The sequence below is a fragment of the Lissotriton vulgaris genome, chromosome 8 (assembly GCF_964263255.1).
Source record: "Lissotriton vulgaris chromosome 8, aLisVul1.2, whole genome shotgun sequence".
Taxonomy (NCBI): Eukaryota; Metazoa; Chordata; class Amphibia; order Caudata; family Salamandridae; genus Lissotriton; species Lissotriton vulgaris.
Window position 1 is genome coordinate 1,352,281,176 of NC_141696.1, and position 15,723 is coordinate 1,352,296,898.

The 15,723-nt window shown below is 46.5% G+C and overlaps 1 protein-coding gene across 2 annotated transcripts in view; it reads right to left on the bottom strand.

Moving 5' to 3' along the window:
* Positions 1 to 15,723, bottom strand: part of CEP57 (centrosomal protein 57) — a 595,025-nt gene that overhangs the window by 68,150 nt on the left and 511,152 nt on the right. For both annotated transcript variants that reach the window (XM_086935295.1, XM_086935296.1), the window contains exon 8: positions 14,118 to 14,198. In XM_086935295.1, the coding sequence (XP_086791421.1) occupies positions 14,118 to 14,198 (81 nt within the window). The remainder of the gene's footprint in view (positions 1 to 14,117; positions 14,199 to 15,723) is intronic.

Sequence of the window (15,723 nt, forward strand, 5' to 3'; positions counted from 1 at the left end):
GGTAAAGGTATGGCGGCTTGCCCAAGTCGCCGCCTTGCAGATCTGCTGAAGTGGGACTCCAGCAAATAAGGCCGTAGATGAGGAGACTGCTCTTGTAGAGTGCGCTCTGGGCGCAGATGGTAACGGTCTCCCAGCCTGTGCATGGCAAAAGGCAATGGCAGCAGATATCCATCTTGCAATAGTCTGTTTTGATACTGCCTGCCCTTTACGAATCGCACCGTAGGTAATGAACAACTGGTCGGAGGTGCGTACAGCAGAAGTTCTTTGTAGATAGAATTTGAGACATCTTCTAATGTCAAGCGAGTGTAAAGCTCTTTCCGCAGGAGTTTGCGGGTCTGGAAAAAATGATTTAAGAACAATAGGTTCGTTCAAATGAAAATCCGAAGGCACTTTCGGAATGTATTTGGGATTGGTGCGAAGTATTACAGAATCGCTAGTGAATTGGAGGAAAGGATGATGAACAGTGAAAGCTTGGATATCACTAACTCTCTTTGCGGATGTTAAGGCTAAAAGCAGTGATACTTTCCATGAAAGATACTTCAAGTCAGCTCGATGGATGGGCTCAAATGGGTGACGCATGAGTTGACCCAGAACCACATTCAGATGCCATAAAGGAGGTGGACGACGTACTGGAGGGAACATTCTAAAGAGACCCTTAAAGAACTGTTGAATAATTCTTGATGAATACAGAGAATTGGACCCATCCTGTCGATATCTGGATATTGCAGCTAGAAATACTTTCAAAGTAGCATGGGACAGACCTGTTCGTGCCAACTGCAAGAAAAAAGGAAGAATTTCCTCAGGTTTTGCCAAAAAAGGGTGAACACCTGCTGAACGGCACCAGATACAGAAGCGTTTCCATTTGAGACTGTAAGTCTTGATGGTTGCTGGTGCTCTAGCTTTGGCCAACACCTCTTTACAGTCTGCTGGGATGTTCAAGTGTGCAAACTCATGGTGTTCAGGAGCCAAGCTGCTAATCTCAGCGATGCTGGGTCCGGATGAAAGACTTGACCTTCCTGAACACTGAGCAAGTTCGGGATTGGATGTAACTGAATTGGTTTGCTCTCTGATAGTAGGAGGAGCTCTGTAAACCAATACTGGCGCGGCCATCTGGGCGCGATCAGGATCAGTCGGCAAGGTTCCTTCCTCATCTTCCTCAGAACCTTGGGGACTAACGGAATCGGTGGGAAAGCGTACGCAAACCTCAGGGACCAATCGAGGGAGAATGCATTCCCCAGAGAACTCTTGTGGGGGTGCCAGCTGGCGAAGCTCAGGCATTTGCTGTTGGTACTTGTCGCAAATAGGTCTAGGTCTGGCCAACCCCACTGATGAAAGATGTGGTCCACTGTGTTCTGGTGGAGCTCCCATTCGTGGTTGGTGATTGTGGTCCTGCTGAGTGCATCCGCAAGGACGTTTTCCGTTCCCGGAACATGCACCGCATGTAACTGTACATTGTGGTGAAGAGCCCATGTCCATAATTCCTGCGCCTCTTGAGACAGGAGAAGAGATCGAGTTCCTCCCTGCTTGTTGACGTAGTGCATACTTGTTGTGTTGTCTGTTCTTATCAACACATTGGTGTTCTGAATGATGGCACAGAACGCCTTGAGGGCAAGGAAAATGGCTCTCAGTTCCAAACGATTGATGTGCCACCGTTTCTGTTGTACAGTCCATTTGCCACTGATCGTGAAGCCTTGCAGATGAGCCCCCCAGCCCTCGAGGGATGCATCTGTAGTGATGGTGAGACTTGGTGGTTCTTGAAGGAACGCATGACCCTGACTGAGATGACATTTCTGTGTCCACCACAGGAGAGACTCTTTCATGAGTGTTGTGATTTGAATGAGGTCCTCGAAAGTGCCTGAAACCTGTTGCCACTGCAGTACTAGTTCCTCCTGGAGCGGCCTCATTTGAAGTCTGCAATTTGGAAGCAATGGAATACAAGCCGATGCCATCCCCAGAAAGGATTTGTATAGTCGGACAGAAGCTGACTTTCTTTGCATGAGATCTTGTGCTAGCCGAATTATTTTCATTTGTCTCTCCTTGGAGACGAAGGCTTTGCATTTGTGAGTGTCCAACATTGCTCCTAAGAATGCTATTCTTTGAGACGATTGCATTTGGGATTTGGAGAAATTTATTGTCAGGCCTAGAGACTGAAACAGGTAGAGACACTGGTGAAGGTGACGTTGAACGGTGCCATGAGAATTGGCCTTTATAAGGCAATCGTCCAGATATGGGAAAATTTGTATTCCCTCCAGCCGGAGGTGCGCAGCTACTGGAGCTAAAACCTTCGTAAAAACTCTTGGAGCTGACCGTAGTCCAAAAGGAAGGACTTTGAATTGGTAGTCCCTGCCAGCCACACTGAAGCGAAGGAATTTCCTGTGGCGAGGCAGGATGGGGATGTGGAAATATGCATCCTGGAGGTCTAGGGTGACCATGCAATCTCCCGGTGATAAAAGATGCAAAATTTCTTGAAGAGAGAGCATCCGGAAAGTTAATTTCCTTAGGTATTTGTTTAATGCTCGAAGGTCGAGGATCGGGCGCCACTCCCCGTTCTTCTTTCTGATCAGGAAGAACCTGGAGTAAAATCCCAGTCCTCTCATCCTCTGAGGAACACTCTCGATAGCTCCTTTTTGTATCATCATTTTGATTTGGGTAAGCAGCTCCTTCAGGTGAGCTGGAGGCGGGCCCTTTGGCGGTACATTTGGGGGAAATTTTTCGAATTCTAGGGCATGGCCCCTGGCGACAATATCCAGGACCCATTTGTCCGTTGTTATCGACTGCCAATTGGAGTAAAATTTGGAGATTCTTCCGCCAAGTCTTTTGAGAGGGTGAAAGGACGGTGGTGGCAGGTGAAGAGTATCATTGTCGCTTGTCCTTGCCGCGGTATGTTGTCCTACCCCTGTTTGGGGTGTATTGAGATTTTTTCTGCCCATAAGACTGGTAGCGCTGATTTTGGTAGCGCTGATTACCCTGACGGTATGAGGATTGTTGATGTTGTTGCTGGTATCCACCTCTATTGAAGGACGTTCCTCGTCCTCTCGCTCCTCGAAAGGGCGGTTTGTGAAATTGTAGAGTGCCTAAGGATTTGGCCGTTTCGGTATCCTTTTTGATAGTCTGTAAGGCCTCTTCTACCTCGGGGCCGAATAAATATTCGCCATCAAATGGCATGTCTAGAACTCGGTTTTGCACTTCCTGTCTAAAGGCCGTGGAACGTAACCATCCTTGTCTACGGAGAACCGCAGCCCCTGCTAATTGGCGAAAACCTGTAGATGCCACATCAACAGCTGAATCAATTATCTCTTCAGAGGTCCTTTGACCTTCATGGAGAATCTGGAGTGCTTCTGCCTTGGATGGCTCAGGGAGTAGGTCGATAAATGGTGAGATGTCGGACCACATTTGACGGTCGTAACGACCTAAGATGGCTAGTGCGTTAGCAGCACGGACAGTTGTTGCAGCCATGGTGGAAACTCGTTTTCCTATTGAGTCTAGGCGTCTGCCATCTCTATCCGGTGGTGCCGTAACTGCAGAGGACGGATTTCTGGCCCTTTTCTGAGCCGCCTGGACAATTACCGAGTCAAGTTTTGCTTGTCCAATGAGACAGGCAGGCGTCTTGTCTGGAGCTTTATATTTCTTATCAATTCTTGGCAAAACTGGAGGAATGGAAGCCGGTGTTGACATCACCTTAACGCCTTCCTTCCAGATGAATTCCACAATGGGTATTGTTTTAATTTGTCGTCTGGGTTGATCTTTAAAATCGTAAAGGAAACATTCTTGTTGAGTATGCTCCATCTTCATATGAAAACGTGCAGTTGCACGCTCCATCAGCAAGTGGAAATTTGCTACATCAACAGGAGGGGAGGCCGACGCAGTCTGAGGAGATGTAGAAGGAGATTGGACCTGATAGTCCTCCCACTCCGATAAATCATCCACTTCTCCTTCCTCCCGTTGGTCGTCATCTTCCGAGGATTGCGGGTCCTCTTCGTGAGCAGGTTGTGGGTGTGAAGGTGGGACCACCGATGGGAGCACGGGTGGAAGCGTTTCCGAAATTGGAGTTGCTTGTCCAGAACCTGCCGATTCCGAAGGTGGAAACCTCCGATAGTAATCGTCCAGCATAAGTTGTAAATTGGATATTAAATCCAAAGGCACTTGACCAACCGGGGTAGTGACAGGCATCGATACCTCAGCAGGAGTGTGAGGATCCTCATATTCATCATCTTGAAGTTTAATATGTAACTCCGATGGACTAGTGGCCTGTCCAAAAGTATTCTGGGCCATCTCATTGTCACTGTCAGAATCCAGTAGTTGGTCTGGGACTTCAGAGGACACCTTGTGAGGTGAAGCACGCAGGGGTGAAAGGCTCATTACAGTGTTGCGCAGCTGTTCTGCTGCTTGGCGTGGTGTTAAGAACACCGTCGACGGAGACCACACCTGTAGTGCCGTGCATGAGGATAACTGCGGCGTCGATGGATTTGTCGCCGACTGATCACCTCTCGTCGACGGGACACTTTTCGGCAACGAAATAGTCGTCGTCGACGGGATACCCGTCGTCGACGGAACACTCGTCGTCGACGGAACACTCGTCGTCGACGGGACACTCTTCGTCGACGGGGCACCTTTCGTCGACGGGACACTCTTCGTCGACGGGACACTCCTCGTCGACGGGATACTCTTCGTCGACGGGACAGTCTTCGTCGACGGGACACTCTTCGTCGACGGAACATTCTTCGTCGACGGGGCACTCTTCGTCGACGGGACACCTTTCGTCGACGGCGTAGAGCCTGATGAAGAGCTCGTCGACGGAGTCTTTTTCGTCGGCGGTAAAGCCTTTAAAGACGTCGACGACGAGGCGTCGACGACGGACGTCGACGAGATAGGCCTCACAGAAACAAAAACCATCGTTGGAGATGCCGTAGACGAGGACATAACCATACTAGGTTTAGGAGACGAAAATGTTACCGTAGATGTCACTGAGGTCGTCGTCCTCGTCGACGAGGAAGCTGAAGAAGACTTCACAGGAGACGGAGATGGATTCTGTGGTAAAATCCTGTCAGAAGATAAGGGAAGCTTGAGTTTCTTCCCCTTTGAGGAAGCAGAAGCGCCTTCCATGCCCCTGGAGGTGGGGACAGCCTGAGAAGTGGAAGGCTGATCCAGTCCCTTAGCAGGTGGTTGTTTTTTAGACAGCTTAGCCCTGGGAGATGACATTTCCTCAGGCGCGGATCTCTTCCTGGAGGCTGAAGTGGAAGCAGATGTGACACTGCCTACTTCTGAAACAGGATTTGGAGAATCCTTTAGCCTCTTCAACCACAGCAGTAAACGACCCTCTCTATCTCTGAGAGTCTTCTGAGGCATTTTTCTGCAGATTTTACAATCAGAGGCCTGGTGGTCTGGGTAGAGACAATAAATACACTTATTGTGTGGATCCTTCTCAAAAAGCCGAGGCTTACCACAGCAGTCACAGGTTCTGAAGAGAGATTTCTTTGAAGACATCCTGAAGAGAAGACACAGATGAAGTAGGAATTGAAAAAACTGAGCAGAGCTCAGGGAGACTCCCTTCACACGACGTGCGGTAGAAAATCTGAGAGCCTGAGCCTCTGGGGAGAACATTCTGGTGGGTGCTAGCGCCTGATTGGCTGTAGTTTGGACCATACAAAATGACTATGATAGTCATAGATGGGAAGTTTTTGCCTACTGTACCATTGGCTGTGTTACTTCCTGGTTCTTTTCTATTGGTATTACTATATATTTATAGCATTTTATTGCTTTTTTATGTACCGTGGGACTCCCACTCCGACGACGGGGAATGATTCAGGCATGTGAATCTATGAAAGACACCCCGAATACTGGAGAACTACAAATCCAGGGGTGCCCTAGGAAGTTTCGAAAAATGTGGTCTAAGTGGAGACATTATCATGGACTGGATGGAGGATTGGGGAATGGTTGAGCTTACCGTACCGTTCCTAGTTCATACAAGGGAGGGCGGGTGGGGATGTAGGGGGAACTGGGGAGATGGAACCTCGATGCATAGTCCATATTTACAATTCTACGATGTACTGCATATTAACAGTGTGTTTTTCTGGGGGGGGGGGGGGAGTGGAATTAGAGGGAGAAGTGTTGCTGAATACATGACTGTATTGTTCAGTTATATGCAAAAAGCAAATAAAAATGTTTAAAAAAAAAATAAAGAATCTGATACTCGTCCATCCAAGACTGCAGCCTCCACTAAAACGTGTGATGAGGTATACTTGTGCATGCATCATCACACATATACGTGTACACATCATGATGTTAGGATAGCAAAGCAAACACAAGTAGATGATGGACGGAGCTCTGAAACTCTTCAGACACACCCCCCAGTCACAGATCTGGGTTGAATCCATCATAGTTCTTTAGTTCACTTCACCACCCCGGTTCAGACCCAACAATATGCAAATCAGTCTTGACCCTGTGTCTCATGGGAACAATCCAGCCCGAACTGCCAAGCCAGGCCTCCCTATACCGTAAACAAGCATTCTTGGACCGGTTTCAGGGTAACACCCCACATCAGCCAGGCTAGCTTCAATCCAGTGGCAAAGTGAGCGAGGGACCCACGTCTGCGCATCCCCTGCCAACTTCGGCCAAACAAAGTAAACACAAGGAGACTACGGACGGAGCGCTAAAACTTTTCAGACACTCACCCCCAGTCACAGATCTGGGCTGAATCCATCATCGTTCTTTAGCTCACTTCACCACCCCAGTTCAGACCCACCCATATGAAAATCAGTCTTGACCCTGTGCCTCAGGAGAACAGACGTGCCCTACCTGACAATCCATGTCTTCCCTGGCCTGGAAACAAGCATCCTGGGACCAGTTACGGGGTAACACCTTCATCAGCCAGGCTACTTTGAATCCAGTGGCAAAGTGAGCAAGGGACCCACGTCTGGGCGGCAACAGCATCACCCCGCAGAGTAAAAGCGAACCAAAACGGTTTTACATATTTGTATTATTTATTTTTGTCTTAAAGAGGCAGCTCATGAGTAAGTTGCAGATGATTGGCCCTTTAAATTTTCTTTTTTAAATTAAAGACTAAGGAAACAGCAATTCTTTCTCTTTTAATGTTGCAAAAAGCAAGATATTATTAAGTATGCACACAATTTCAATTTGATTCATGCAACTAAATAAAGTTTTGTTAAAGAAAAGACATTTAAGTCAAAAAATGCAGAAGATGCAGTTCTCCAGTGTCACACAACAAAATATTATTAGAGTTGTACCGTACCGAAAAAAGAAGGATGTTGCTAGCAAGCCATCCGAAAGTGCAATTATACATATATATTTTCTAAAGTTCTTTCATTGTTGATAGTGGTTGGATTCTATGCACAAACCACTTTGATTAAGTTGAAATGACATTTAAGTTACTGTATCAGGAGCTCCTCGTTTGGCTATTTTAGTATTTAAGGGGGTGGTGATGGACGCGCATCTGAACCAATCAAACACTCACACCCAGTTAACAGATCTGGGTTTAATCCATCACCGTTCTTTAGCCCACTCTGCCACCCCAGTTCAGACATGGCCATATGCAAATCAGTCTGACCATGTGCCTCATGGGAACAGTCCAGCCCGAAATGCCATGCCTTCCCTGGACTGTTCCCATGAGGCACAGGGTCAGACTGATTTACATATGGCCATGTCTGAACTGGGTTGGCAGAGTGGGCTAAAGAACGGTGATGGATTAAACCCAGATCTGTTGACTGGGTGTGAGTGTTTGATTGGTTCAGATGCTTCGTCCATCACCACCCCCTTTTGTACCGCTTTATTTTAGTATTTACACAGTCTCCTAGGGGTAGCCCTATTGTACTTGCTTCACTGTAAGTGCAACAATGGCATTACAATGCCAGTGGTACCGTAGAAAAACATCCATTTAGTAAAACCTACTTCTTTAAGTGTCTATAAACATGTAGAAATGGGGGCATCTCAGAAACTAGCAGTTAGGTTGATTCAACCTAAGTCCCTATTTCCCAACTTAATGGAAGAAAAAAAAGTTACCTGCCTGTAACTGAAGTTCTCCAGTTGTGGTATCTTTCATGGATTCACATCCTTGAATCATCCCCAACATCAAAATGGGAGGCCATTGTAGACATAGTGATTAGTTCAATGCTAAACATACAAAGAAAGGCTTTAGCCTAGTCACAACATTAACCTATTTACACCATTATAAAAGCAGATTCTCCACCCTGCCCCACCCAACCTATCACAGTTCAGCTTTCGAAGCACAACTGTTAGAAACGTCTAATCCAGGCGTGTCTCAGTTGAAGAAGGTGGGTCGCATGTGAAACTATGAATGATACAAATACTGGAAATGGTTGGTTCAGTCAATATAAAATGTCAAGCATTTTTAACGTCCAAAGAATGAAGTGCTCTTTCAGTTGCAGTATTTGGGTTTAGAAAGCAGGTCTTCAAAATTACTGGCTCATTCAGATAAAAGTCAGATGACACCTTGGGTATAAAATGCGATTTTATATTTAGGATAACTGGGTCTTTGGGATAACTACTATCTCTGAACTGGAGAAATGTTTATTTTAGGCTCTTCTAGCTCATGTTAAGACTAAAAGAAGAGATACCATGAGAAATGTTGGCCATTTTATTGGCTTATAAGGACTCTTTGTAAACTGAGATAGCACCACACTCCGCTGCCCTGAGGATGAAGGATATAGTACAGGCAGAAAATACGCTTCAGTGACTCCTGAACAAGTCTACTAGACTAAAGGGATGGCTGATTCAGTACTCTTCTGAAATTTAAAATGGCAGCCAGATGGATCCGGACGACAAATTACTTACCTTCTTTAACACTCTTCCTGGTAGAGACTCTAGCCAACCGCAGATTCTGCACCCTTTAAATTCTTCCCCAGACATCAGACTGGGTCCAGAAACTTTTGAGCAGTACTGCTGCGTGCAGGTAGGAGGTGTCGTCCAGCACCACACTGACGTCGTTCTGCTCCAGAAATGACGCGCAGAGCCAATATTGGCGCCATTCCATGTGCTGATATCAGTTGGTGGAGGCTGTACGCGCCCCCAGGCGCAAAGCCCCAACAGCAAATTGCCACTGACTAGTGTGTAGATTCCTAGACTTTGATATCTTTTTACTGGAAGAGCCCATTCACAGAAAAGGTAGGTTCAGTGAGAAATCTGTAATTAGCTCAATTCTATAACAGAAAGAGTTTTACCAAAGGTAAGTATCTTGTTTTTCTCCTAGAGGCTTCTAGTCGCAGATTCGCACCTTTTGAATAGATACCAAAGCAATACCTATTCGGAGGTGGGTCTTTGAATAGGCTTAAACCAAAAAGCCCAATATGAGCCGAGAAGGTGAACTAGCTGAACTAGCCCTTTCAGCAAACCTGACTGTCTTGACCATAATGCCTTGTGACTGTGTTGAGGGACTCCCACGTAGATGTGTGGCAGAAGTCCAGGACAGAAACTTCATGCACCAATGCAGTGGTAGCAGCCTAGGCTCTAGTGGAATAGCCCTTGACCCATCCGGCTTTTCCCTTCTTTGCTCCTGCGACACCTACAAAGAGGTTAACGTCCCCTCTGTTTTCTCTATTACGATAGAGGTAAAAGTTCAGCTTTCCTTTGTGGTCTAGGCGATGGAGTCTCTCTTCTTTCTTACAGGGTGAGGTGGAGCATAGAACTGCAGCAAGTTGATGGTTTGACCGACATGGAATGACATTGCTACTTTGTGAAGAAAGGATACCAGAGTCTGTAGAAACAGTTTGTCTAAATAAAATAAAAAAGTGTTATGCGGCGGGTTTACACTGAGTTTTGTGCTCACTCACCTGTTGTGACAATGTAATGGGACAGAGGAACACCATCTTAAAGCTCAAAGCTCACAAAGAAGAGTTATGTAGAGACTTAAAAGGAGTACACATCAAATGGGAGAGGACCAGGCTAAAATTCCACTGCGATTCAGAAAAAGGGGTGGTGATGAACAGAGTGTCTGAATTAAGCAGACCACTCTTACCCAGTCCAAAGATCAGGGCTTGATCCATCACCGTTTTTTAGCTCACTGCACCATCCCAGCTCAGAACCTGGCTACATGCAAATTAGTCTGACCCTGGCCCAGTGCATCATGGGAACAGGGCAGACCAAACTACCAAGTCAATTCTTATACTGGGAAGGAAACAAGCTGCCGGGGACCGGTTTCTGGCATTTCAGCCGTCTTCGGCCCGGCTTGCCTGAATCCTGATGGTGCAATGAGCAAGGAACTCACATCTGAGTATACCCTTCCACGCTTATGGTGGACAAAAACGATTCAGAAAAGGGGGTGGTGATGAACAGAGTGTCCCTTGCTCACTGCACCATCAGGATTCAGGCAAGCCGGGCTGACGACGGCTGAAATGCCAGAAACCGGTCCCCGGAAGCTTGTTTCCTTCCCAGTATGAGAATTGGCTTGGTAGTTTGGTTTGCCCTGTTCCCATCATGCACTGGGACAGGAACAGACTAATTTGCATGTAGCCAGGTTCTGAGCTGGGATGGTGCAGTGAGCTAAAAAAACGGTGATGGATCAAGCCCTGATCTTTGGACTGGGTAAGAGTGGTCTGCTTAATTCAGACACTATTCATCACCACCCGCTTTTCTGAATCGTTTTTGGCCACTATAGGTGTGGCAGGGTATACTCAGACATGAGTCCCTTGCTCACTGCACCATCAGGATTCAGGCAAGCCGGGCCGACGACGGCTGAAATGCCAGAAACCGGTCCCCGGAAGCTTGTTTCCTTCCCAGTATAAGAATTGGCTTGGTAGTTTGGTTTGCCCTGTTCCCATCATGCACTGGGACAGGAACAGACTAATTTGCATGTAGCCAGGTTCTGAGCTGGGATGGTGCAGTGAGCTAAAAAACGGTGATGGATCAAGCCTGATCTTTGGACTGGGTAAGAGTGGTCTGCTTAATTCAGACACTCTGTTCATCACCACCCCCTTTTCTGAATCGTTTTTGGCCACTATAGGTGTGGCAGGGTATACTCAGACATGAGTCCCTTGCTCACTGAACAAATCAGGATTCAGGCAAGCCGGGCCGACGACGGCTGAAATGCCAGAAACCGGTCCCCTGAAGCTTGTTTCCTTCCCAGTATAAGAATCAGCTTGGTAGTTTGGTTTGCCCTGTTCCCATCATGCACTGGGACAGGAACAGACTAATTTGCATGTAGCCAGGTTCTGAGCTGGGATGGTGCAGTGAGCTAAAAAACGGTGATGGATCAAGCCCTGATCTTTGGACTGGGTAAGAGTGGTCTGCTTAATTCAGACACTCTGTTCATCACCACCCCCTTTTCTGAATCGTTTTTAGCCACTATAGGTGTGGCAGGGTATACTCAGACATGAGTCCCTTGCTCACTGCACCATCAGGATTCAGGCAAGCCGGGCCGACGACGGCTGAAATGCCAGAAACCGGTCCCCGGAAGCTTGTTTCCTTCCCAGTATAAGAATTGGCTTGGTAGTTTGGTTTGCCCTGTTCCCATCATGCACTGGGACAGGAACAGACTAATTTGCATGTAGCCAGGTTCTGAGCTGGGATGGTGCAGTGAGCTAAAAAACGGTGATGGATCAAGCCCTGATCTTGCCAGAAACCGGTCCCCGGAAGCTTGTTTCCTTCCCAGTATAAGAATTGGCTTGGTAGTTTGGTTTGCCCTGTTCCCATCATGCACTGGGACAGGAACAGACTAATTTGCATGTAGCCAGGTTCTGAGCTGGGATGGTGCAGTGAGCTAAAAAACGGTGATGGATCAAGCCCTGATCTTTGGACTGGGTAAGAGTGGTCTGCTTAATTCAGACACTCTGTTCATCACCACCCCCTTTTCTAAAATTCCACTGCAGCATAACAAAAGGAGAAAGAGGAAACAAATGTTGAAGTCCTTTAGAAAAAAACATCACAACAGTTCATTTAAATAAAGAGGGCTGGTCTGCCCTTCGTTAAAAGTCCGAAAGAGCCAAATGTAACCTTAGACTGTGCCCAAAGTAAAGTTTTGCCAGGTGAGAGAGAGAGAACAAACAACAAAACATCAGCCAACTTGGCATGGAGGGGGACTACCTACTGTGTGCCACATCATACCACAAATTAGTCCCAACGACAGGTGTATACAGTTTTTTGTTGAGGGATGCCAGGATGATATGAACCACCTCCAAAGGAAAACCACAGGTGTTCAGCCGTCCCTGCTAATCTCCAAGAATTAAGGTGGAGATTGCAATGTTCTGGGTGTAAGATCCTGCACTGCTGCTATGACAGCAGATTCTCCAATAAGGGCAGCCAGATTGGAAGACCGATGCTCTTGTTCAGAAGCTCCGGATACCATACCCTCCTTACCCAATTCAGGGCCACTGGGATGACATGGGCCTAGTCATTCCTGACCTTTTTCAGCACTCACGGAAGGAGAGTTATCTGGAGAAAGGCATACAGGAGTCTCGAATCCCACCATAGGTGTGACGCATCTCAGAGAGAGAAACACCTTTGAAACTCTAAAGCACAGGACTGCTGACACTGCCTGTTTTCGGCGTAGGAAAAGAGATTGAACCTCCGGGAGTAACTGCCACTTATGATCTGCAAGGCATCAATGGTTGGGTTTGTCTGCACTGGCTTTGAAAGATCCTGCCAGGTGGTTCAACACCAGGCAGATTCCTCGATGGTCCAGGCACTTCCAAAGGCACAGAGCCCACAACCACACCCCGCCCTGTTTGTTGCAATACCACATGGCAGTGGTAGTGTCTGCAAGCGCTAGCACCAGCCTTCATTTGATGAAAGACAGGAAGACTTTCAATGCCAAATGCATGGTTCTGTGCTCCAGAAGGTTGTTATGGAGTTGGGCCTAGGCCAGAGGCCTACGATCTTCACCTCTCTCAAGTGGTTGCCCCAACCCAGAAGCAATGCATCGGTCACCACTGTCAGCTCTGGGTGGGTTAGGGATCTGACTGACCCCATCGTGGTACAGCATCCACCACTGCAGATCCTTTTCAGTCTCCTCTGAGGTGTGGACATAGTTGCAGAGATCCTCCTGATATTGGGCCCACTGAGGCTTCAGATCGCACTGCAGAACCAGCATATGCCACCCGGCCTGCTTGACCAGCAGGATGCAGGAGACTATCAGTCCAAGTAGCCTCGGAGTCGACCACGCCGAAATCCAGGCCAGAGGCAAAAATATTGGGATCATAGTTTGAATATTCCTGTACTCTCCTTTCCAAGGGGTAAGATCAAGAACAGAGGGAACGTGCGACAGTTAGAAGCTTGTATTTCTGCCACTTGAGCTCAATTTATTACATGTGAAAGGCAAGCTATTTCTGCTACTGGGAAACAGTCTTCATCACTGCAACCTGTGTCCAACATTTTCCATATCTAGGAATTGCTGACATTGCTGCTGCCCCTGCTGAACAATGTTATTTATGTCAGGGAAGTTTGTAAAAAACTCCTACAATTACCTGCTTGGCGTACGAATGATGTTTGAAATGGAGCAGAGGTATAATTTAAGAGAAAACAGCACTGCTCCTACTATAATTGTTCTTTGTGTAACTGAGGCCTGCCTTACTGTGATGCTTGTGTAATGTGTGTGTGTGTGTGTGAGAGAGACAGAACAGAGAGCTCTTGCGGCGGCTGTGTGGTGGTGGTAGATCCTACACTTGTGGTAGTGATACTTTTATTTATGTAAATGTTCTCATATTCTTATATGTAATGCTTCTTGTGGGAGAGCCTGGGCAAGGTTCTGGGTGTAAAAAGATTGAGATTAAAATGTGTTCAAGAGTGTAACATGGGTGTTCTAAATCTATGTCCATTCGTACCATGAAGACTGATTACATTTCCCTTTACAAATCACAGTGAAGTCATTCTTACAAAAACCTCTATAGTGCTCCAAGGCATAGAAAATGATAATCAGCAGACGATAAATGGGGAGTTTGTACCCTGACACTGCTTGCCATAAATTAGGGTTTGAATGATTGTAAAATTATCTGTAAATGAGACATTTCTTAAGCAAGTTGCTATTCTGTTCATTTAGACAAAACAATCTACTTCTAATATTCACATTTTTCAACGTAAATCGAATACAAAACCCTGATTACATAGTAATTTTGTTTGGTTCTTATACTACATGTAGGGTAACCAATACACACCTTTCCAGCTACAAATGGTACATCACTCAGACTTAGTCTGTAGTGTGGCTGTCCTTGTGAATGTCTCGAGTGTACTGGTTTCTGAAGATGAGAGAAAATAAAAAAAACATTTAGCATGAAACGTAGTAACACTAAATATAACACAAAGTGATTTTTTCTATTTCTTTTCAAACCCACTCTCTACTATGCCGCCATGGTGTAGTTCTATAGTTAGAAGCAGGATTCTATAAGAAATCGACGTTTTAGTTTGCAAATAACTTTGGCGCTGTCTTACGAATCTTCACAACTTTTCCCCCAAAATGCTCATCCGCCTTAGCTCCTTCCTGGAAAATGTGTCAAACATAGGCCAAGAAAAGGGGGTGGCACTGGGGTGATCAGGGGTCCAAAACTCATTTTAGGACGAAGGGACTCTGGGGCTGATTTAATTCCTGGCGGTAATGATACTCCATTTCCAAGGCGACGGAGTATCCTTACCACCAAGAATGCAGTCGCTTGCTGAATGTAGACCTTGGTTTAATAACAGCAGAGGCTACTCTGTCTCCGCTGTGATTAAACCCCTGCGACAGCGCTGTGGGGTAAGGACCGTTGGTGGCAGACCTGTAATTCTGCCCACCTGATTTAGATTGGTGGAATTAAAGGCCAGTTTTCAATGCACGTCACACTAGAGCAATGGGCAGTGAAAACTGCTAAATGCTCCACTCACCATAGGAAAGGAAGCCCATGGGAAGGAGAACAATTTATTTTTAAAAAGAAAATCCCGCTTCGAGATTATTTTTTATAAACAGGTCTTTATCAGCATTTTGCGTGCATAATACAATACATATAAAAACAACAAAACATTGCAGCATTATCTTAATTGGATATACAAAAGCAAAACACAGTGTCAGTGAGATGCCCTGATCATCTCGCAACTGGAGGAGATGTGCACACAAGAGATTTTCTTTATGAAAAGAAAAAAGAAAACATTGTTTGGTGCAGGGCAGTTCCTGTCAATGCTTTATAAATGGCCATCAGCTTTATCTTACATGATACAGCGGCAGTATTTAAAGAACTAAAGAAGGACGCCCTTTTTCAACTTAAAAAAATAAAAATAACCTCACCCCTCAAGGGTGTGAGGCGTGTTCATTTCATTTTATTAAATTTACACTTAGGGAAGGAGAGTACAACTCCCCGATGTTTTCCTTGCCTTTGGGGGCCCCCTTCCTCCCCACGGGGTGCTACAGTTAGAAGGGGTCCCAGGACCCCAAGCTCATATTTCAATTTGAGAACGGGGCATAAATGGGGCTGTGTCCCCGAGTATTTGCTACCATCAGGGTCCCTAATCAACCCAGGAGAGCAGCGTAATGAGTACTGGGGAACTCATTCCCGGGATAATAAAGACACATATGATTGAGCGCCTCCACGCTCGCCCCACACTGTGGCGTGCCCTACAGCTCCCATGACCAGAGGAGGGGCTGCACGCCGAATATGCAATCCCTGCTTGCATGGAGCAGGAAGCTGCCACTCCCAATGCAGCAGTGAGTGTGCTGGCATCGCGAGGCCCAGCTTGGCAGCATGGGAATGGCTCCCTTTGCTATCAATACACTATTTATGGAACAATTCTTTT